Genomic DNA, 23,015 nt, shown 5'->3' with positions numbered 1-23,015 from the left:
TTCTGGCAGTGCCCTGTTGATGTACTGCTGCAGCCATTTCTGAATTACCTTTAGCATAATTTTACTTGCAAGTGATATTAATGATATTGTTCAATATCTGCATTCCATTGCATCACCTTTCTTGGGAATAGGCACATATATTGATCTCTTCCGGTTTGTTGGCTGGTAGCTGTCTTCCAAATTCCTTGGCGTAGACGAATGAGCACTTCCAGAGCTGTACCTGTTTGTTGAAACATCTGAAATTTGTCAACTTCCGGAGCCTCGTTTCTCGCCAGTGCCTTCAGTGCAGACTGTACTTCTGCCTTCAGTATCATCGGTTCTTCATCATATGCTACCTCCTGAGATGGTTGAACATGGACCAGTTCCTTTTGGTACAGTGACTTTGTGTATTCCTTTCATCTTCTGATGCCTCTCGTGCCATTCAATATTTTGCCCATGGAATCCTTCAATATTGCAGCTTGAGGCTTGAATTTTTTTCTTTAGTTCTTTCAGCTTGAGAAATGCTGAGTGTGTTCTTCCCTTTTGGTTTTCTAACTGCAGGTCTTTACACATTTCATTATAATACTTTACTTTGTCTTCTTGAGCCACCGTTTGAAATCTTCTGTTCAGCTCTAAGAGCTCCACATCCTTCTTTCCAGTCTGTCTAAGTCTGGAAGCTCCACTGAAACCTGTCCACCATGGATGACCCTGCTGGTATTTGCAATACCAGTGTCATAGCTTCCGGTATCACAGCAACATGCAAGGCACCACAGTACAACAAACCGACAGATGAGTAAGGCAATCTCTACAGGGGCTCAGCCCAGAGGACCCCCGTGACGACTCTTTAAAATTAAGAGGCCCACATGAGTACTCAAGTCTGAACACATAAATAACCCATCAATCTAACAGCAACATAAAAGTTTGCACTGCGGCATTATTTATGATACTGAATAATTGGAAACCAAAAGGTCCAAGAGTTGGGCAAGATTTAAGTAAATAATGATATATTCAAATGATGAAATACAACAAAGGTATTAAAATGTTTCTAATGGCATGGGAAATGCTTATAGTAAATGTTAAGCAAAACAATAATAATGTAAAATTATTATATGGTATAAGCTCAACTAAAAAAATAGATGATAAGGATTATGGTAAAATATCTTCTGTATTATTATACTTCTTCATACTTTCCAATGCTTTTATCATGAATATGAACAACTTTCATAGTCAGTAAAAATAAAGTTTTTCTTTTTTAAAGACACAGCATCTAATGATAATAAATACAAGGACTTCTCCATTTCCTCACTCCCCAAAACTCCATAAGACAAAAAAGAACTAGTCTGGGAGTCTGTTCCTATGGCAATAAATCTCTCTCTCTCTCTTCCTTTTTCTTTAATGTATGAGAAGTCTAATGAAACCAAGCCCTATTTTCACATTGCCCATAATTTCGGACTTTTGATTAGAGTCACTTGTGTCAGGCTGCTTCTGTTCACAGACTAGGCTCAGAACCAAGTCAGAGTGCTCAGAAGAGGAGCTGGGTTGGAATCCTTTTATCCCAACACTGCATTTAGTAGAGCTTCCTTTCTATCATGTACGAGCTGAGAACGTTAATACAGTAGCCACACTGTAGGAAAGATATTTTCTTGAATTTTGCCTTAGTCTGACACAGTTACTCTAACCAAACTCCTTATGCCTACCTACAGAGAGACAAAGCCCAACCCCAGTTCCAAACAGCTATTCTTTTAGTAAAAATGCTTTTCAGCACAGCAGAATGGCTTGAATCTTTTAGTTCTCTTCTTTCTCAAATCAGCTGCCATACTTAAATTTGTTTCCACTAGCTCTGTTGTTTATAGCTATTTGAGGGGGGGGGGGAAGCACCATGGTGAGAACAGGGAGTTTCCTTCCTATTTCTCATTTGAGGGCTGTGTCAAAAAAAAAAAAAGACACCATGACAGCCACCACCACTCCGAGCTTTATACTATAGCATAAGATGTTATCAGTTCACAGAGAACATTCTTGAAGAAATTATTTTTCAAAGGCATAAGAACAAAAACCACCACCTAAACAATACATTAAGAAACATTTTTTAACTCAAAGCTAGAAACACTGGAGGACTCATTTCTAAATCCACACATCAGGGACTTCCCGCGAGGCAAGAAAAGAGGAAGTTAAACAGAAAACTTCCTGATGGCACTTCAGGCAAATAAGGTGAAGTAATATTGTAGGCTTAACATGTAAACCCACATCTAAAGATGTAATGTTCTGGGTTAGAAGCTTGGGGACTTATGGTCTTTCCATCACTAGCAACTGCTGCAGAAGACAGTGTGGCTAAATGAGAAAAAGAGAAGAAAAGGTGCTCTATTTGCTCAAAAACACTGAGCTAGGATGGGCTTATCAGCTACAGTTGAAGGCAGGTCTCTCTCCCTCTGCTTTACTATTTTCAATACATCATAAAATGAGAATGTTTACACATTTGGTTTTTGGGTGAGGAAAAAGGATATGAAGCCTGAGGGGGCTTGGTTCTCATATTTCAGATAAAGAAATTTCTTTTTGAAATCTTAGACTTGAAGTAAAAAAGTGTTAACAAAGCATTCTCCAAGTGGGCTTATGAAAGCCAGTACTTTCTAAATAAACTGTATCCTATGTGTAATGAAAAGCAAACCAGAATACCTATACGAAATACACAAATTTGGGGGAAAGAAGGTTATGGCCAATAAAAAACAGTCAGACAATTACTTAACATTAACTGAAATTGAAAAGAAACAACAATAAATAAAATCCTATTACTACCTACTGAAATGTTACAAGGGTGGGATGTCAGAGCAAGTTTCAGTCACACATGAGGGAGATGAGCGTGGAGGAAAGAGTTGGACGAACTGAAGACAACCACCAGGGAGACCTTACGCTGATGGATGGCCACAGCTGAAGGTGGATTTGGCTTATCTCTGGGGTTTTCCACTGAGGGGAGACCTGCTATTCAGCCATCAATGGACCGGCATCCACAAAGCCTGTGAGGAAATACAGGATCCAGAAGAGTAGGGTAGGGAAGAAGAAAGTTTGGGAAAGGGAAGCGTCAAATATAGTAGTGGAATATTACCATTAAATATGAGGCTTCAAAAATGCATAGATGTACCTCTTAAGTTGAAATACACTGGTTAAAAAGAACTGGTACTCTGGGAAGCAGTCTGATATACTTTTTGAAATACCAAATGACATTTTAATTACATCTGTGAAATGTAGCTTCACAGATACATAAATATAACTTGCCAAGAAGTTAATTTGGGGGGAAAAGAGAAAAACAATGAAAACTCGGCTATTTTTACAGTTTATAACTTTGCTCAATGAGAGTTCTTTATCTGTGGCCTTCACAGAAAATAGCCTGAAAACAAACATAGTCACACTCCACTAAAACCTCTGCTGGCCTAGTTCCGTTCCATTAATGTAGCAAGGGCCCAAATGCAGATGACCTGATTGACAAAAAAAGCAATTCCAGAAGTGCTGAACTTATACCATATAACTCATTAAACATTTTTATAGTCAAGAAAACTACTTGAAACAACCTGGGAAGCTCTGTCTTTAAGCTGAGCAGCAGCAACATCCCTTAAAACACGTAATACTTCTCAGGTCCAGTGTAGAAAAAAATAGATCCAGTGATCTCACCTCGCTTGCCTAGTGACAGCCTATGTGAAGTTGTGGGGGGTGAAGAGTGTTAAATGCATTAAAATGGTGTGTGGCACAAGGAATATTAGCTCTACCACAGTTACTCTAACGATTAAGCAAAGACTAATCTGTATCATGTCTTAAGGCTGCAATTGTCAAAATTCTCTTGGTACATCTTATGTGTCACTGACTCGAGTTGTCCAGACGTAGGAGGGACAGGGTAGATATATCATGCCTCAGGCTTCCCAGAATTGACAGGGTGGGAACTTATTTTCTGAGTAACCAAATGATAAATCACTCCTGGCAGCAGCCAACAGTCAAGCGTAGGTACAACAGAAGGCAATTTGCCTAGTCACACACCCTAATTATATAGGCTACAACTGAATTGTTATATTACTTCCTAGGACTAATTATTGTTTCAGCAACAGTTAAGATCTTTTAGAAGCACGTGAGGTTGTATCTGCCAGAAAAACCCTCTTATCTCTTGTCCAAAACAACTATTATAAGGGGAAAGAATTATATCCTGGAGATTTTGTAAGTACTTCTGTGCCTTTGCCTGTTTGTGCTCAGATCTAGCCTTGCTTTTCTTTGTATCACAGGGAACTACATTTCCCAGGCTCCCTTGCGAACTGACTTCTGCATAAGTCAATGGGAGGCACTGGCGGGGATAAAGCGGGGGCGGAGGGGCGGAGGGAAGCCAGGGTAACGCTCCCTCTCTTACTCTGCCTAGGATCCAGCTGTTACCCAGACGGCTTGTCTTTCCATTATTCTGGCTCACATCAGATGTCTCAGGCTTCTGGCCTCTGATGACGCCAGCACTTTCTACGGTCCTTGGGGGCATAGCAGCTCCCAGGTGTTGCTAATCTCTGGGTTGCCTCACCAGTCCCCAGTTAGCTTCTCAGTTCTTACATCACCTATGTAAGCTATTCCCTATATTAAATTCTATCTGCTTGTAAGACCTACAGTGGTTTCTATTTCCCTGACTAGTCCCTGACTGGTATAGCCTTCAAAACATATTTTAAAACTTATTTTTCAGAAAACTAATAGCTTTCCTAAGAATTAAACAATTATTCAGGTACTCTGTAAAAGATTTCTTCTAATAAGAAGCCAAAGATTTACAGATGAGAAAATTCATTCATTCAAACAAATACAGACTGAGAGTCTGCCCTGTGCCAAACACTGTTCTAGGTGCTGAGAATACTGTAGTGAACAAAAACAAGCACCAACCCCTGCCCTCATGGAACTTGTACTCTAGCGGACATGTCAATTGTGGCAAAGTACGATCCAAAAAATTAACTGATACAAGAAGACTGCTTTAACAATAGAGGAATTAGGGAAGAGTGAATCCTAAGGCGTTCCACTCTACACACACTTGGTTCCTACCTTTTCAATGTGGTATGCTGAACTATCACACTCCAGGGATCAATACAAACCTTCTTCAAAGTTATTATCTACTTAAACTGGTCACTTGCTCAAAAAGAAGTACAACTGTGATGAGGATTTAAGCAGCCAAAATAACAAAAGTTAGGCATTATACCCTTAAAATGTAGAACATATGTGTGTTTTATGCAAATTCTTGGTTGGTATCTTCTTCATGGGGGATATTATTTGGAGGCATTGAGTCTGGCTCAATGTAATTTTATCCCTTCTCTATGGCACAGGAAGAATCCATCAACATAACATACAAAGCAGCTGCGATATTTATAATGAGTGAAGGGTTGCAGTCACCAACTGCATGACATTATTTCCAAGATGGAATTTTCAGGTAGAAGAACAAAACCAAACAATGACTCATGTGGCAAATAGTGATATAGATAACTGTGCCCAAGAAAGCTGCCACCTACATACCATAATGACATCAGATGAAAAATGCAGAAAGAAAGTTGTTTTCTGCTTTACACGGAAACAATATGTTTGCTGAAAAGTGTATCGAAAGATGTGGCTCCAACTACCTGTGTGTGATCCTAAGCACTGAGCAACTAAGAACATGCATCAAATGTTCAAAATGATGGCCTGCTTGAGCATAAGAGCATGATCAGCCTCAGAAATTAATGCCATTAACTCCAGAAATGACATAAATCTATTGCTGGCATTTCACTAGGCTTTTCTAAGATAATTTAGTTTACCCACGAACGTTTTTTAATATATTTCCCTGACGGTCTTGTGGGCACAGTACTCAGGCCTTTCTTACTGTTCAACAATTAGGAAGCATTTCATGTCTGCAATAATTATAATTCCACTTGAGTAGCTGGTGGGCCTCCAATGCTATGAGCTTCTTACACAACAGGACTCTAAAGCATAATGCATATTTCTAATCTCCATGCTGCAGAGCAAGTCAACTGCACAGCTAGGACTTTGACCTCATTGGCTCCTGTCTACCTGTCAAACCTTACCTCTCACCACTCTCCAATACGTCGTCAAAATATACTAAAGAATCCCCTGCCCTCCCCTTCATACACACACACACACACACACAATACAGCTCGCCTTGGAGCCTCGGCTCCTTCTATTTCCTCTGCCTAGAATGCAAAGTGCCCTAAATTTATTTGGCAAACTTACACTCACCCTTTAAGACACAGCCTAATTGTCTCTTTAAAGCCATGACTTCCAAAGCCAGATTTTTGGCCTTCTTCAATGCTTTCCTTTCTCCCTGTATACAATGCCATAATGATAATTATTACACTGCACCATTTATCTGTTTACACATCTGCTTCCCCACTAGACTGTAAAATCCTTGAGGCCAAGGACTCTATCTTTTAATCTGTATATCCTGGTACAGGTCCATGGGAGCAACAATTAAGAAATCAAAAAACGTATTACATTGGGCAGATCTTCTGCAAAAGACCTCTTTAAAGTGTTCAAAAACAAATATGTCACCTTGAGGACTAAGGTGCACAGAACCCAAGCCCTGATATTTTCAATCACTTCATATGCATGTGAAAGCTGGACAATGAAAAAGGAAGATGGAAGAAGAATTGAAGCATCTGAAATATGGTGTTTGGCAAAGAATACTGAATATACCATGGACTTCCAGAAGAATGAACAAATCTATCTTGGAAGAAGTACAGCCAGAATGCTATTTAGAAGAAAGGATGGCAAGGCTTCATCTTACGTACTTTGGGCATGTTATCAGGAGAGACAAGACCCTGGAGAAGGACATCATGCTTGGTAGAGGGTCAGTAAAAAAGAAGAGGAGCCTCAGTGAGATGGACTGACACGGTGGCTGCAAGAACGGGCTCAAGCATAACAACAATTATAAGGATGGCGCAGGACCGGGCAGTGTTTTGTTCTATTGTACACAGGGTTGCTATGAGTTGGAACCAACTTGATGGCACCTAACAACAACAACAACAACAATACCCTGGTATAGTATCTGACACAAAGTAGGTGCTCAAGAAACATTTTCTCAATATAAGTACCATGGGATCTCAGACTTGTAAAGAGTTCTCCCTAAGGGATATGGCCTTTTATATTCTCTCTCCAGCTGCTACAAGATTATATTTAAACACAAGGAGAATGAATAGGAAAGTATCGCCCAGGTAGCGGGCTTAACACACTGATATTAAAAAGCATCCTAATGGGGACTTTGATAAATTAGCTTCGGTAAAACTGTGTCAAACTCACCACAACTGTCAGAGTTAAGGTGCATTAGCCGTAAAACCTCAGAAAGTTATTTGATCTTGGTTCGAAAAGGCCTTTAACAACTAGAAATAGAAGGAGAACTCCTTATGTTCTGACGGCATTTTTTTTTTTTACCTCTCAAAAGGTGCCAAAAATACAGCTAAAATAATTAAAAATTGATAGGAAGGTTCCTGTTCCAAGGAATGATATTTAACAAGCAATGATCTAGCTATTGACAGAAAACAAATGTAAAGCAAAGCTAGATATCAATTTACAGGGGTTAAAATTCAGTACTACGATTAGAAAATTTCTATACAAAGAAATTCCCTGATCTAACATTTCACACAAGTTTGGGAAGTCAGCAAACATCCAGAGACCATCCTCAAGGGTACTATGAAGAACACCTGCAAAAATGCCAGAACCCCCTTATAAAGGAAATGGTTTTGGCTTAAAGACTAGGGAATTACTGAGTGAGTCATTCCAAGTGTGCCTTTCAGTAATCAGAGGACTCAAGGGAATAAAGTGGGTTTTTTTTAACTTAAGTTGACTTGGAATTCATTTGGAAAGCAAGGCTCTGAACTGTTGAGTCAATTTATTTTATCAATTTTCTATAAAACAACAAACTAGTTTTACCAACTTTCTATATAAGAAAAACAGCGACGATGCCAGTCTCCCATCCCCCTCAACTAGGCATCTTAACCATCCAGGTCTCCATCCATTACATAAGCAAGTTATGGTAATACCAAAAGGAAATATGAAAACCTTACAGCATTAAAGATTTTGTTACCTTCAGAGAGTCACTCTGAATTAAATTAGAACCCAAGTAAGAAAGTGAAACTAATAAAACCAAGATAAAATAAATGAAATCAGGAATGGTAATTATAATGCTTACATTTGTATAATACTTTTAGTTTACAAGGATCCCTGGTGACACAGTGGTTAAGAGCCTGGCTGCTAACCAAAGAGGTCAGCATTTCGAATCCGCCAGCTGCTCCTCGGAAACCCGATGGGGTAGTTCCACTCTGTCCTATAGGGTCACTATGAGTCGGAATCAACTCCACAGCAATGGATTAGTGTACAAGGCACTTTGATTTTTCAAACCAGGAAGATTAAGCTGGGAAAGTTAAGTCGTGTACTGAAGGTCACACAGCTACAATAAGTAGAGTAAAAGAGTTTAATTGGATATTCCAACATCGAGTCTACAGACCCTCCCACTACTCTGTTTCCTTGCCACCTGAAAGATGGGCTTATGTGTGCTATGTACGGGCCTAGGATACTTTCCCAGATGCCCTAAAGAGAACAGATATATTCCAAATCACTTAACTTCATCTTAATATTCATCTTTGAACTTAATTAAGATAGCCTGGGTATATATAGCCTTAGAAAACATCTTGAAAGAATGAAAAAGCTCTTCAACGCACATGGAGAGGGAATCTTCATGCTGTCCATGTTATACTGTTGACTGAAAACACCATGTATCAAGAACTATGGTTAGTATGCTACTATTTGCATAAAAGCACTGTAAAGGAATATATTTAAATGTAGTTGTTTGTCTACGCATAGATTATCTCCTAAAAGTAAAAAATACTACTATTAGTTACTTCCAGGGAAGGGAAATGGTGGCTGACAACTTTTCACCGTGCATATTCCCTTTTGGACCTGTTATGGATTGAATTATGTCCGCCCAAAGTATGTGTTGTAAATCCTAATCCCTATGCCTGTGGTTAGAATCCCATTTGGAAATGGGTTGTCTTTGTCATGTTAATGAGGTAGGATTAGTGTAGGATGTATTTGAAATCAATCTCTTTTGAGATATAAAAGAGATTAAACATGTGAGCAGAAGAGAGATGGGGTAAAATGGATTCCAAGACACACTGAGATCTCCAAGGAACTGAGGAACAGAAGCTGAAAAAAGACAAGGACCTTCCTACAGAGCTGACAGAAAAAGCCTTCCCCTAGAGCCAGCACCCTGAATTTGGACTTCTAGCCTCCTAAACTGTGAGAAAATTACTTTCTGTTTGTTAAAGCCACGCACCTGTGGTATTTCTGTTGTAGCAGCACTAGATAACCAAGACAGGACCTTTTAAATTTTGAAACACATGAAAGTACTATCTTATCAAAAAGTAAGTTTAAATTAAAAAAATATATATAATGGGGGTTGGAACAAAGGCAGAGGTTAGGTAATTTGACGTGAAACATGTCAGAGACAGGATGTAGTAGAATAGGTGACAGGTAAACAATTATTACAAAGTTCCTGTCAGACTCAAGAATTCCACGTGGTGGTTTACAGTTCAAGACCATCAAATTTCTTCTATTCTAATTGTTTGCTTATTAAACTGCTCTCAATTTCTAACAAACATTGATAGCGAGAAAGGAGTATCCCAATAGTGGACACAAGTATTCAGGTCATTAGAAAAGTAGATCCCTTCATGGTAAATAAGATAATGTCTAGTTTAAGCTACAGTCTCTGAAGAGGTTGTTTATGAGTTATTTTAGGTACACTGATAAAATCTGGAACTGCAGAGCTAAATACCAAATCTTGGACCAGTATGACCCCACTAAGGGTCTACCCAAAAATGGAATTTGATGTTAACTAGCCAGAGTCAGGCTGACATTTCTAGAATTTTTAATATATTTATCCTCTATTCTATCACTAGTTAAATCAGTCCAAAAGTTTACCTCAAAGGCCACATTAACTTGAGGGCTTCGGGTGATGAAGAAATACCATCTGTGGGCCTAGCGCAAGTGACAGCATTTTTAAAAGGGCAGTATCAAAGCAGCTTTCGTTCCTACACTAGAATCACTCTAATGGCTCAGATGTCCCAGAAACTGGTGACTGTGCTCCAAAAAAAAAAAAAAAAGAGAATTAAAAACCCCAGAATCAACAAAACTTCTAACCATAAAGAGAATACATGTTTGTTCTCTATTCTGATGTTCAAATTAAAAACCAAAACCAAACCCATTTCCACTGAGTCTATTCAGACTCATAGCGAGAGACCCTTTAGAACAGAGTAGAACTGCCCCATAAGGTTTTCAAGATGCTGCTGGTGGATTTGAACTGCCAACCTGTTTGGTTAGCAGCCATAACTCTTAACCACTGCACCGATTAATAAAGAAAAAATCACTCTTAAATATAAGATTTTTAAAGAAGAGTCACTGTCGAAAAGTTATTTTAGAACTTTATAAAAATACCTGCCCACAGGTCTGTAGTCCAGGGGTACACCATCTGAGTTAATACTAATGGATTAACAATCACTCAGCAGGTTCTATACAGTTAGATCTCAGTTATCTAAGTAATAAAGGGCATGACATATACAGATAAAAAACTCAAACCTAAACCTCATTTTAGCCAACAGTTTTTACTTCCATGATCTGATAGCTGTTCACATGATCACTGCAACAACAAAAATTAGAAAAAAGGTGGGGAGCAGGGATGAGTGAGAGGGTTTGAAAGAGTGGAGGAAGGGGCTAGATAACTCATAACTAGACAAATGGAGACTTCACCAACTGTCTTATTTAACTGAATTGAGAGATCACTCACACATTGTCGTCTCATTTGTAATACAATGGCCAAGTAACTGAAGCCAGCAAGCTAAAATTTAAAACTAACTTTTGAAAAGGAATTGTTTCAGGAACCAGGACAGCAGTTAACGATAAATGAACTGAGTAAAGTTTACAGTCAGCAGCTACTAGTTCTCACTAAGAATTAACTGAGGTCTCATTACCTGGGTAATGCTATTGATAAAGAGGAATGGAAAATCTGGAGGAAGTGGTGAATCAACCTCTCTCTCCCACATGCTAGATTTTATTAGAATATGAGTAAGCATGAGAGTGGTATGAGAAATGGGGAGGGGGGTGTCATTAATCATCAGAATGGCCTCTGACTTCCCAAATGCACCAATGTTCACTCCAATAGGTTGCTTCACTATAACTGTCAACTTGAGGACATAGGGACTATGAGTAAAGCATGTGCACTCCAAATCTTTAAAACGGGTCTTCCAATAGATCTACAAGATCTAACAAGAATCAACTCTAGGAAATTAATCTGCTCAATATAAACTGACTCTAAAGTACTTTTTAAAATGAATTCTCGCTAATGCAAAAATTCTGGAAAGAACTCATAGAGACTTGCTTTCCCAATGGACCACATGCCATTTACCTATTGGTACCTATTGGTAAAAAAATATATATATATTGGTAGAGGTCACTAAAACACAGTACTCGGTGCCTGCATTGATGTATCATTCCCCTGTTCTCCTCACATAACATTATTTTTCTAAAATAAAAGGTATTTATATGAAAGCATCAAGTATATATCTCCTTTCTCAATACAGATAAATAGAAATACATTTGAATCTTTGTTTTATACTATATGCCCAATATGATGTATGGCAAACAACACTGGCAAAGCCACTGCATTATGAACAAAAGTAAAATAACAAAAACCCATGGCCATCAAGTTGATTCCGACTCATAGTGACCCTACAGGACAGAGTAGAACGGCCCCTTACGGTTTCCAAGGAGCGCCTGGTGGATTCGAACTGCTGACTTCTTGCTTAGCAGCCGCAGCACTTAAACACTATGCCACCAGGGTTTCCAAAATAATAATAGTCCCCAAAACATAACTCTTTCTCCTCAGCCAAAGGGAAAAGAATTTTTCCAACTCTCCAATTTTATACCAAAGAATTCAGAGAGAAAATAGGCAACGAAATATTTATCAAAGCTTGTATCTCTAAATTTCGAGTGCAAACATTTCATCAATAATCAAGTTTCCCTATCGTATTTATTTTTCATTGTATCAAACCATGAATCTTCCAGGGTACAGAAAACAAAGGCTAAATGGTTCTTCCAATTTCCAATGAACACATTTCACCTTTAGAAGTGTAACCATCACGAAGCAACAAATTCAGTGCATCTCTTGCTTCTTTCTCTTCACTGATAGAAGGGATCCTGCACTACAGTCCAAATCTACTAGTTTCCACCACCACACACGCATTAGGCCTCTCCAACGCACTCCACAGCCAGGGCTAGGCTGTCTAAGAAATCCGCACTGTGTCACTGCATGAGGCAGTTTCCCACCGACACATCCAGGGAGAAAGGCATCTGAGCCCTCTGTCAATGACAGAAGTAGCTGCTAACCAAAGAGCAAGGCAGCAACAATCGCCACCTTTAAAGATCATTTAAGCAGTTTTTGTCCTCGTCATCTCACTTCCCTCCACCCCCCCCACACATACACACACACACACACACTCACACACACGCGCGCGCGCGCGCGGCACACACACACACACACATTGCAGTTCATCACCAGGTTTGCAAGTGAGCGGCCGAGAGCTCTGAGCTACCTTTGAACTGACAGAACTCATTCAGAGCCCTGAAATACTGACATTCTCGCCGGCACACACCACGCCGCCACCACCGCCACCACCACCCCGCCCCCTCTCTCGCCCTCGCAGCCTCTTCCCACGCCAGTCGCCGAGCTGCAGACAACCGAGCAGCTCATCAGCAAGAGGAGCACGCTACTATTTAAAGAGGATTTGGGCGGCCTAAGCTCCAGAAGCCCCCTCCCTACACAGGCCGCCCCCACGGCGCGGCCCGGAAGCTGGACCCCTCGCCCGCCGGGAGAGATGCGCTACCTTTAGACTGGCAGTCTGCACAAAACTTGTTATCCTCTTCCAGCAGCAGGTTGGCCAGGACCGCCTGGTACCGATCCACGTCCTTCACCGACTTGCCTGTCATGGCCAGGGTGCCGGTGGAGGAGGCAGAGGGCTATGCGCCCTCCTCGCCCCCAAATGCCCCTGCCTCAGTCCGGGTGTAAGAACTCTCTGTCCCCCGCCCAGGGGCACCTCCTGAGCGGGGGAGAGCTCTCTCCTCAGACCCGGTCCGGAGTCCCTTCTTTGGTCAGCTCCTCCGGACCCCCACTCTACAGCCCCTCAGCGCGGCGCCCCCTGGCGGCTTAAGGAAAGGCCAGGGTCCAGAGGCGGCTGCTGGACCAGGGCCCCTCAGCCCAGGCAAAGGGCGCTCTAGGTGCTCCTGAGTGCAGGGCACAGAGATGGCCCCCCGACCTGCCTATCCGCGGGCTGTGGGTCCCGCGCCTCGGTTTCCCTGGCAGCTGTCGCCTGCTCTGCCACCACCTCCGCCGCCTACTTCCGGCAGCTCTTCCCCTCCACCTCCACCCAGCCCAGCCCGCGCATGCGCCCCGCCCCCACCGCTTCGCACTGGGCTCTTCCCTGGACTCCGCCTCTCAGGAACCAATCCCGGGAGGAGTGAGGGGCGGGGACTGACGGGGGGCGGAGGGAAGAGTGGACACGCCCCCTGAATGTCCTTGGAAAAGAATGAATGGAGCCTGGTAGAAAGGGAGCACAGGGAGTAGAAGAAAGTGAGGGAGAACAACTAACATTTTTTGAGCTCCTACTTTGTGCCAGGCACTCTGCTAAGCGCTTTACACGATTTTCCCCAATTAATCCTTACAACTTTATGAGTTAAATACTTATCATCCTTATGTAACCTGATGTATCATCCTTATGTACCCTAAAACCCTCCAGCTTATTCTTCCATTTAGAAGGGACTAAGCCTCTAACTCAGAATAAGGGGAACGTCACACCCTTCCCCAAATTTCAGAGGATTCTGGTCACCTCTCACTTAAAATGCCTGCTCCCACTGAATTTTGAGTCCCCCTATTCATCAGCTTTCCTCTTGGGCTACTGCCATTTTTGGACATTGTTTTGCCTGGTTCTAGATTCTTTCTTTCCTTAAATTCCCTCCGTAAAAGTGCAGTTTTGTGTAAAAGGCCTTTACTAAAGGTTAGGGGGCGGGAGGAGATTACAGCATAGCACAGAATAGGCAACTATTTAAAAATGAATATCAAACATAATTGTCCAAATCCACCCCTCCTATAGAGAATTTCTCAGTGGCTGTCCTTTTCCTTAGTGATCTATCTCCCAAATGGCTCATACATTCATTTGTTCATTCACTCAGCAAATTGTTACCAAGAAACTTCTCAGTAACAGGCACTGTACTGGAAGAGGGGAGAACAACATGATCAAATTTTCAGTTTTGTAAGATCACTCTGGCTGCCATGGAAAGAATGGATCATAGAAACTGGCAAGATTGGATGCTCAGAATTTTCTTGCCTCTTGTAAATCTCTCTTCTCCATCTCTCTACTTTCTCCCAAGATCAGGATTATGTCAAAATCTCTATCTCATCAGAGGAAAGCTAAAATTTTCTATTACTTTATTAAGCAGAACAATTTCATTCTTCTCCACCTAGACCTCTCCCTTTCTATCTATTCCCAAAGAGACTTGCCTTTCCTAAACACACAAGTTCATTAAGGTGTTTTGCCTAAACAAAATATTAGTTCTTTCTCTAGAGGAACTTTGCCTTCCTCCTAAGCTAATTGTCCCAACCTGCAACCAGTTTGTAATAGTTTTTCTTACCTTAACGCCCATATTATAAATGAGCAAACTGAAACTTTAAAGTATTACTAAACAACACTCTCATCTAGTAAGTAGCAAAGCTGGGATTTTGACCTAGATCTCTGTGGTTGTAGAGCCTTAATGTTGTCAGGGAGTTTGCTTATGTCATCTGCTGTGATCCTCAGAATAACCCATCAAGATAGACATCACCATATGTGTTTGTCAGTTGATGAAACAGAGGCTCAAGATTACCCAGTTAATTGTGGTGATTGTACCTTAGTTCAAGTCCTCCTCATCTTAACACCTTTACTGTGCAAATCCTGTCTTAGTCTAATCCTAGTTAAATTGATCCCTTGCACTGTCACCATTGTTAGGAGAACTTCCTAAATAACAAAGCTAATTGACTCACGCTCTTCTGCTTAAAATCCTTCAGTGGCTCTCTGTCACCTATGACCAAACCCAGTGCCGTCGAGTCGATTCCGACTCATAGCGACCCTATAGGACAGAGTAGAACTGCCCCATAGAGTTTCCAGGGAACCCCTGGCAGATTCAAACTGCGGACCCTTTGGTTCGCAGCCATACCACTTAACCATTACTCCACCAGGGTTTCCTCACCTATGACAGTGCTTCTCAAATTTTTGCATTTAGTAAGAAACACCATAGTCTTCTGGTTAAGCACACAGACTATGGAGCCAGAATGACTGGGTTTAAATCCTCAGCTCTACCACTTACTTCTGTGTGACTTTGAGCAGGTTACTTAACCTCTCTCTTCCTCATTTATTTCATCTATAAAATGGGAATGATGATAATATTAGAAGTACCTGTGAAATCTCATAAAGTCTTTCTTGAAGACAGCTTGGTCGGCTTTTGAATCTCTTCCTCTAACCATAGGGGCTCAGGCCCAATTCCAGGGACCTGAGGAACTTGTGTGTCAGAGTAGAACTGTGCTCCATAGGGTTTTCAATGGCTGATTTTTCAGAAGTAGCTCGCCAGACCTTTCTTCCAAAGTACCTTTGGGTCAACTCAAACTACCAACATTTCGGTTAGCAGCTGAGTGTATTAACTGTACCACCTAACGACTCCTGCATGTCCACAGGTATATAATAATGACCAGGAATCATTCATGAACGATCAAATTACAACAATGTAATGATGCAGAAGAGTGGGCACCTGTATCAGCATTTTCTACATTTTCAGAGTGTAGGAGAGACTGCGCAAGTATACCTGGGCAGGTCCTAGTCCAGGGTTCCCCATAGCATAATGATAGAAAATTGCCCCCAACAAAGCATATCATCTGGAAATAGCAGAACTCTGGGGAAAAACACAAGATCCTAAAATCTACTGCCCACCGCTCTCCACCCTGTTCTGTGCCCAGGGAGCCAACTTCTATGGAAGGTATCAGCTTGACTCCCCTGCATATTGGCTTCTGGTTGGATTCAGCCAATGGGAGGCACAAGCAGGAAATCAGAGAGCAGGAGGAGAGAGAGGTTGAGTTATTTATTTCCTCTGCTCACTCCCTGCCTGGCTAAGCCACTGCATTCCTCAAGTGACAGCCAGAGTGCCTGTTGGTGGCCATCTCCTACAGCTACGGTTCTTACCAGGTTCTGATAATACTCTCTCCCTTTGCCCTTTTAGACTTTGGAGATAACCGCTTTCTATTTAATGTCCCTTGCTGATTTTCTTTAACCCTACCTATGCTTTGTAAAATGGTACCTTCATTAAACTCTCTTCAGTTGCCTCTTTCGCATTGACCATGTGCTTCCTGTCGGAACCCTGACCAACTCACCTCCCGTGTGCATTTTGTCAAAAATGAGGCAGTAAATCAAGAAAGGGGAAAACACAAAAATCCAGAAGACAGGGTACTCAACACAGGAGAAAGATAAAGGCTATTCCCAGCATGATGGTGAAGGGAAATTCCAGGATGACCGTTATGCAGCAGAATGCCTGGTACAGATTGGAGCAGGAGGAGAGAAGTTTTAGAGTGGAAAGTGCCAAGAAAAAATGAAGTTTGTAGATCAGCTGATGTGTTAGACCTTCTTAAGAAGGAATTCTCTTCTGGCAGAGAACTGGGAATGAGTTAATCATAGATTCATAGATAAATCATAGATTATTAAGCAAATAAAAATGAGAGCAATTATTGGTTCCAAGGAAAACAAAAAGTTTAACCAGAAAATAATGGAATAAATGAATACAAGAATCAGCTGTGCGTAACACTTGTTGTTGTTAGCTGCCACCTGGCCACCTCCAGCTCATGGCAACCCCATGTACAGCGGGATCCGACCAATGTGATCCACAGGGTTTCTGCTGGTGATTTTAAGAAGGAGATCATCATCACTTTTTCACCAGTCTGTCTTAGTCTGAAAGCGCCACTGAAACCTGTGTCAGTAACACGTAAGCCTCTACTGACAGGTGGGAGGTGGCTGCACTGAGGTGCACTGGCCAGGAGTTGAACCCAGGTCTCCCATATATAAAAAAAAAATTTTAGAAGGCGAAAATTCTACCTGAACCACCACCAAACCAAAAACCAAACCCAGTGCCGTCAAGTTGATTCTGACTCATAGTGACTCTATAGGACAGAGTAGAGCTGCCCTATAGAGTTTCCAAGGAGCACCTGGTGGATTTGAACTGCTGACCTTTTGGTTAGCAGCCGTAGCACTTAACCACTACGCCACCACTGTTTCTAAACCACCACTACCGCCTGAATAACATTTAAAGTCATGATATTATAAACATTGAACACTAATTTAACAAAAAAGATTGTCATTTAAGTGTATTGGGAAAATGTGGGAGACGAAGTATGTGTGGGGGTGTCTTTAAAGAAATCTAAATCTTCATCTTCAACAGTTGCAAGGAAAGAAGCAAAGCTGCAAAGGTAAATAATAGTAATATTAAGCACATCATTTAGAAGTACAGAGGTAAACTTGTAAATTCCAGAAGAAATAGCTACAAGAGTTGAAAGCGGTTATCTCAGAGGAAGGGGGCCAGAGTGAGAAGGGGTGAGGCAGGGCTTACTGTTTGTCATTATAAACCTTGTAGAACTATTTGACTTTTACAACCATGTAAAAGTTTTACTTTGATAAAATTCAAATATAACTTAATATAAAAACATACAATCTTACTATTATCAACCAACACCCATAGAAATGGATGTTGGCTATAGTTGCTCTAGGAAATGATGCAAAACGCTTTCTTTTGAGGCAGTTTTTACTCCATACTAAGTCAGCCTCAGGCAAGCATTCCTTCGGTCTTTCCTCCCCTTTTGCCCTCCCCACTCCCCTGAATCCAGTTCTCTGTAAATTCAGAATTATTTTTAATGTAAGTCATATGAAATCCAACTAACTGTGGCTTCAACAAATAGTGGTTTATTTCCTCAAAGAACAAGAAATCCAGAGGTAGGACGGTTGCTTACATGGATTCAGCTGCTTGACAAGACCATCAGCACCCAGACATTTTATATCATCCTCAGCCTGTCAGATTTTCATCTTTATGTTCAGTGGTTCTCAAAGTCTGGTCCCCAGACCAGCAGCATCAGCATCACCTGGCAACTTATAAGACAGGCAAATTCTCAGGCCCACACCAGACCTATTGAATCAGAATCTTGGGGGACTAGGGACCAAGAATCTGGGTTTTAAGAAGCCCTCCAGGTGATTTGAGAATCACTGCTCATGCTAATCACCTCATGGTCACAAGATGGTCACCGTAGCCTCTTTCAAAATAGGAAGAGGGGAAAAAGAGGGTTCGCAAACCTGACTGTTCCTTTCATCTGGAAAGGAAAAGTTTTCCCAACGGGGATCACATTAGAGGGTCCTGGACAGAGCTGGAGAAAAATACAGAACAAAATTCAAAATCACGAAAAAAGACCAGACTTACTGTTCTGACAGAGGCTGGAGAAAACCTGAGGCTCCCTGGACACCTTGTAGCTCAGTACTGAAGTCACTCCTGAAGTTTACCCTTCAGCCAAAGATTAGGCAGGTCTATAAAACAAACAATGACACACGTAGTTCAACCATATATAGAGAATAAATGGGCACACTAGCCCAAAAGCAAAGATAAGAATGCAGGAGGGGACAGGAAAGCTGGATGAATGGAAATGGGGAACACCAGGTCTATAAGGGGAGATTGTTGACACATTGTGGGATTGGCAATCAATGTCACAAAGCAATATGTGCATTAATTGTTTAATGAGAAAATAATTTACTTTGTAAACTGTCTCCTAAAACACAATTTTAAAAAAAAGTGTTTTCCCAGAAGCTCCCAGCAGACTTCCTCTTACAACTCCTTAGCCAGAACTGGGTCACAGGGCCCAACCCTAACTAAAAAGGACGCCAGGAAAGCATGCATCTGGCTGCCCAGCCTTAAGGCTGAGAGGCAGCAGGAGAGAAGGGAGCTGTGAGCAGTCAGCAGAGCAGACAATGGCTGTCACAGGCTCCATGGTGGTCAGGGTCATGACCACATCATTCCTGACTCTATCCCGGGAGTGCCAGGGAAGATCTTGACGTTTATCTATTAAAGTAGCCTAGAACTTTTAGATTATTTAGATGGAAGACTGTACAAGACTTATGCCCCTCATTCTTGGTAATATTGTCTGCCCCTTGGTAATATTGTAGAATGGTTCTGACAATATTTCATCATGCTCAAAGAATCCTTTTCCATCAGGAATGAGCACAGGAAGGGATAAGGAGGGAAGAGAGGACAGAAATCCTTGTCCTGCAACACTGGCATAAAGAAAATATGTTTTTACATTTTGACATGAAGATTTAACATTGTGGCTACTTTGATACAATGAGCCTATCAGCCCATCGGAATGCCTGTTTTGGTGCAAATCACACAAAAAAGAACTGCTTAGCTCTGCCCTAAGAAAGTTGGGTCAGCTTTCAGGCAATCAAGGAGTGGAACATTCCAGGCAGAAAGATTAGTTTGCACAAAAGTGCAGAAATGAGAAAGGGGAACTGCGAGTTGTTGGAGAGGGTATGTTGGTGAGTATTAGGAGAGGAAGGAAGCTGGAGAGGGCGCAAAGGGCCAGGTCACCAAGGGCCTTGTGTCCTGGGCTGAGAAGGTGGGACTCACACGGTCCCAAGTATTATTAAAGCTTGGAGGGCATCTTAACCTGGGTCTACAAATTGGACTCCAGCATCTTGTCAACCCTTTGAAAATGACAAATTTCATAGATGTGTGGGTATGTGAACTTTTCTGGGGACAGAACTTTGGATTGGAAAAGATGTATATAACCCAAAAAAAGCTTAAGAATCACCTCATTCAGTTGGTCATTAAATTTTGTATTCATCACCAGGACAAAACCAGACTCACACCAGACTCTCGCTGCTGTTAGTTGCTGTGGAGTTGGGGCTCGCTCATGGCGACCTTCTGTATGACAGAATGAAATACCGCCTGGTCCTTAGCCATCTTCGTAATCATTGGTGTGTTTGAGTCCATTGTTTCGGCTATTGCGTCAACCCGTCTCACTGAGGATTTCCTTAATTTTCCTTGGCCCTCTACTAAACATGATATCCTTTTCTAGTGATTGGTCTTTCCTGATGACATGTCCAAAGTAATTGAGTTGAAGTCTCACCATCCTTGCTTCTAAGGAATTTCTGGTTGTATTTCTCCTATAACTGATTTGTTTGTTCTTCTGGAAGCCCATGGTATATTTAATACTGTCACCAACACCACATTTCAATGTATCGATTGAAGGTATCAATTGAAAGAATCGATTAACTTGGACCCGACTTTAGATCCAGGTTAAATAGAAAAGGACAGAGCTCAGACAAAATCAGGGTTCCAACTCTCTGTCCAGAGCCGTTTACCAGGAAATCTCTACAATGGACAATCTCCAACAAATGCCAGGAAAAAAAGTATCCCTCCGGTGTGTGAACACTTGTCAAGTGTCAGTGTCCCATTTCTCTCCAATAGCCTTATATTCCTGCTTTCTGTCACCAGCCCCAAATGATGAGAAAGAAGGCAACAGGACATCTGTGAAGAGAGATCCACCAACTCTCCATCAAAGCAGAGTGGCATCCCAAGGGAGGTCCCAGAAAATGGAACAGGAGTGAATTTTTCCAAGGCTAGTGGGACAAGCAAAAGGGAACTTCTTGTTTACAATTTCTCACAGGGATTCCTGGTAAAGATTAGGACAGTTGGGACTTGTTCCCAAGTTTGAATCTTTAGAAAAAATCTCAACTCTGGAGCTTTACGATTTTATTTGTAATGAGTGAGCAAGTACAGTCGGGTAGAATATTATCACTTATTTTTCTTAATTTAAAGACAGCTTACTTTCTAAAAATCACACTGAATGAAAAATGCTTATTTTAGAAGAAGATACAGATGTGCTCTTCACAGGGCTAAACCTGTTCACTAACGGTGTTTTTCGGTTCTTTTCAGTTAATTCCTGAGTTTATGAAGCCCTTTAGGTGCCCCATATCTGAAATATCCATCCAGGTAGACTCAATAGACCTTCAGGCAACTTTGTTAGGGCCCTTGATTAAGGTAGGAATTTCTCTTGATTCAGCTGGTTTGGGCCCTACTTACCCAAATATATCACACAACTAGTGCCTGGACAGGAAGTGGCCCAAATAAATTCAGTGTTGCATCAATATAGAATCTTCCTCTTGGATTTGTTTCCTACCAGGAAACAGATGTGTCACTCGTCTTTGCCAGCCTAGTTTCTTCTGTTCTTGAAGTCCTCACTGAGTCCTAAACTTCTTCGGGTCACTTTCTCACGGGGTCATGAGGTAGGGACCTCAGGTTTATACGCTGACCTCTTCATCCTTTGCTGATCTCCAACAAGGTGTAGTGGGTCCTCTGCTTCTGATGCTGGCATACCCTGAGGTAAAGCTCATCCTATTTGGGTGCCACACTGACTCCTGCTGAAGGCCATGGCCTGGGAAATTAGTGGCCTCTTCTCTGCTGGCTCACCTGGCCTAGTCTCTGGCACTGGCGATGTGTAACTGTTGGCTTCATCATGTGGTCCATTCAACCAACTCAGAGCATCCAGTTGGGCAGCCACTCCACAGTTTCCTGTCACTGAGGATTCCATGACCCCACACCTGCTCCCCTTCACTGGTGGGAGGTTCACCCCACAGCCTATGAGAGAGCTGAGGAGCACTGGACAGCAGACCTACACCCCAGCAAACTTTGATGGATTTCTCTGGGCCCAGAAGAAATTTTTACTGCTTCACTCCCCAACCTTGACTCTGTAGAACAGTAGGAAACAATCCTTGCCTTCTATCTGACTCACCAGCCCCTCTGTCATTTCCAAACAACTGCTTCGGAGATACCATGTTGAACAAGGTACTTCTCTAAAGGGCACTTAAAATGTTTCTAGGCTGTGCCCCACTGCTCTGGGCTCCCCCAGACTTGGGAGTAAGCAGAATATCTGTGTGACCCTTTTTCCTTCTTCCTTTTTCTTTCAGACCCTCTTTCCTGAGAGCAATGTTTTACCCCAATCTGCTTTTCATCCTCTGAGACATCCTATTCATTTTGGGTGATTGTCAAGTTCATTAGCCTCAGGGAGAATTAGGGGTGAATTCTCCAAGAAATGTAGTATTTAAAATGAGATATGAGAGCTAGAGTACAGCTTCCTGCCCCAGGAGACTGCGGGGATACCCAGGGTGGGATGGTGGGGGGATACAAGGAATGTGAGGTAAGGAGAGAAGGCAGTGGGGTCTGGGTCAAAGGTCTGGACCTGGAGGGATGGTGTGAAGGGGCACAAATCCCGACCCAGAGATCCCTCAGCTTCTCCTGGAGTAAATGAACACTGTCCAGGGCTAGAACACAGAAATCATGCCAATGGAGTCCATAGCAACAAACCATCCAGCCTCCACCAAGTGAGTGTACTACATTGTCTGCACCAAGGAGCACTAAGATCCATCCTGTTAGTATCCCGTGAACACCTACCCTCACCAGCATCCAGCACCAACACACCCATTAGTGTGATGCCCTTTTGAGGCACCAATGGACTCAATCCCCATTTGTCTGATCCCAAGTGGATAAATCTATCAGTGGCTTAGGACACACATTTGCCCTGAGAGACAGAGGGTGGGACCCTGGACACTAGAAGGCTGCTAGTGTGGAAAGGAAAGCCTGTTAGGAGAGCAATTAGAGCTAATTTGATCCAAATGTTCAGTGCAGGGAACGTACTTTGCCCAGTGTTTGGCATTTAGTGCTGCTGGAGCCCTTGAGAGGAAATACCATTGGCCTCAGGGAAACATTTGCAGAAATCCCTGGGGGCAGCTAATGGCAAGAGGCCACAGAGCTTTAGGGACCATAAAAAGACTCATGATGCTAAGAGGTAACTGTTGCGGGTGGGGGGCAGGGGGATGGTGGAAGAAAATAAGAGGGAA

At 42.1% G+C, this 23,015-nt stretch overlaps 2 protein-coding genes across 3 annotated transcripts in view; one reads left to right on the top strand and one right to left on the bottom strand.

Annotated features, from left to right (window-relative positions):
• The window catches only part of SMAP2 (small ArfGAP2), a 55,904-nt gene extending 42,486 nt beyond the window's left edge, over window positions 1-13,418 (bottom strand). Inside the window, exon 1 of the mRNA XM_049878912.1 lies at window positions 12,897-13,418. Coding sequence (XP_049734869.1) covers window positions 12,897-12,999 — 103 coding nt within the window. The 5' untranslated portion in view covers window positions 13,000-13,418. The remainder of the gene's footprint in view (window positions 1-12,896) is intronic.
• Window positions 1-23,015, top strand: part of COL9A2 (collagen type IX alpha 2 chain) — a 135,146-nt gene that overhangs the window by 74,093 nt on the left and 38,038 nt on the right. The gene's annotated exons all lie outside the window — the stretch shown is intronic.

Source organism: Elephas maximus, chromosome 3 (assembly GCF_024166365.1).
Source record: "Elephas maximus indicus isolate mEleMax1 chromosome 3, mEleMax1 primary haplotype, whole genome shotgun sequence".
Classification (NCBI taxonomy): Eukaryota; Metazoa; Chordata; class Mammalia; order Proboscidea; family Elephantidae; genus Elephas; species Elephas maximus.
The sequence above is the reverse complement of the archived record's forward strand: the minus strand, read 5'-3'. Positions and strand labels throughout refer to the sequence as shown.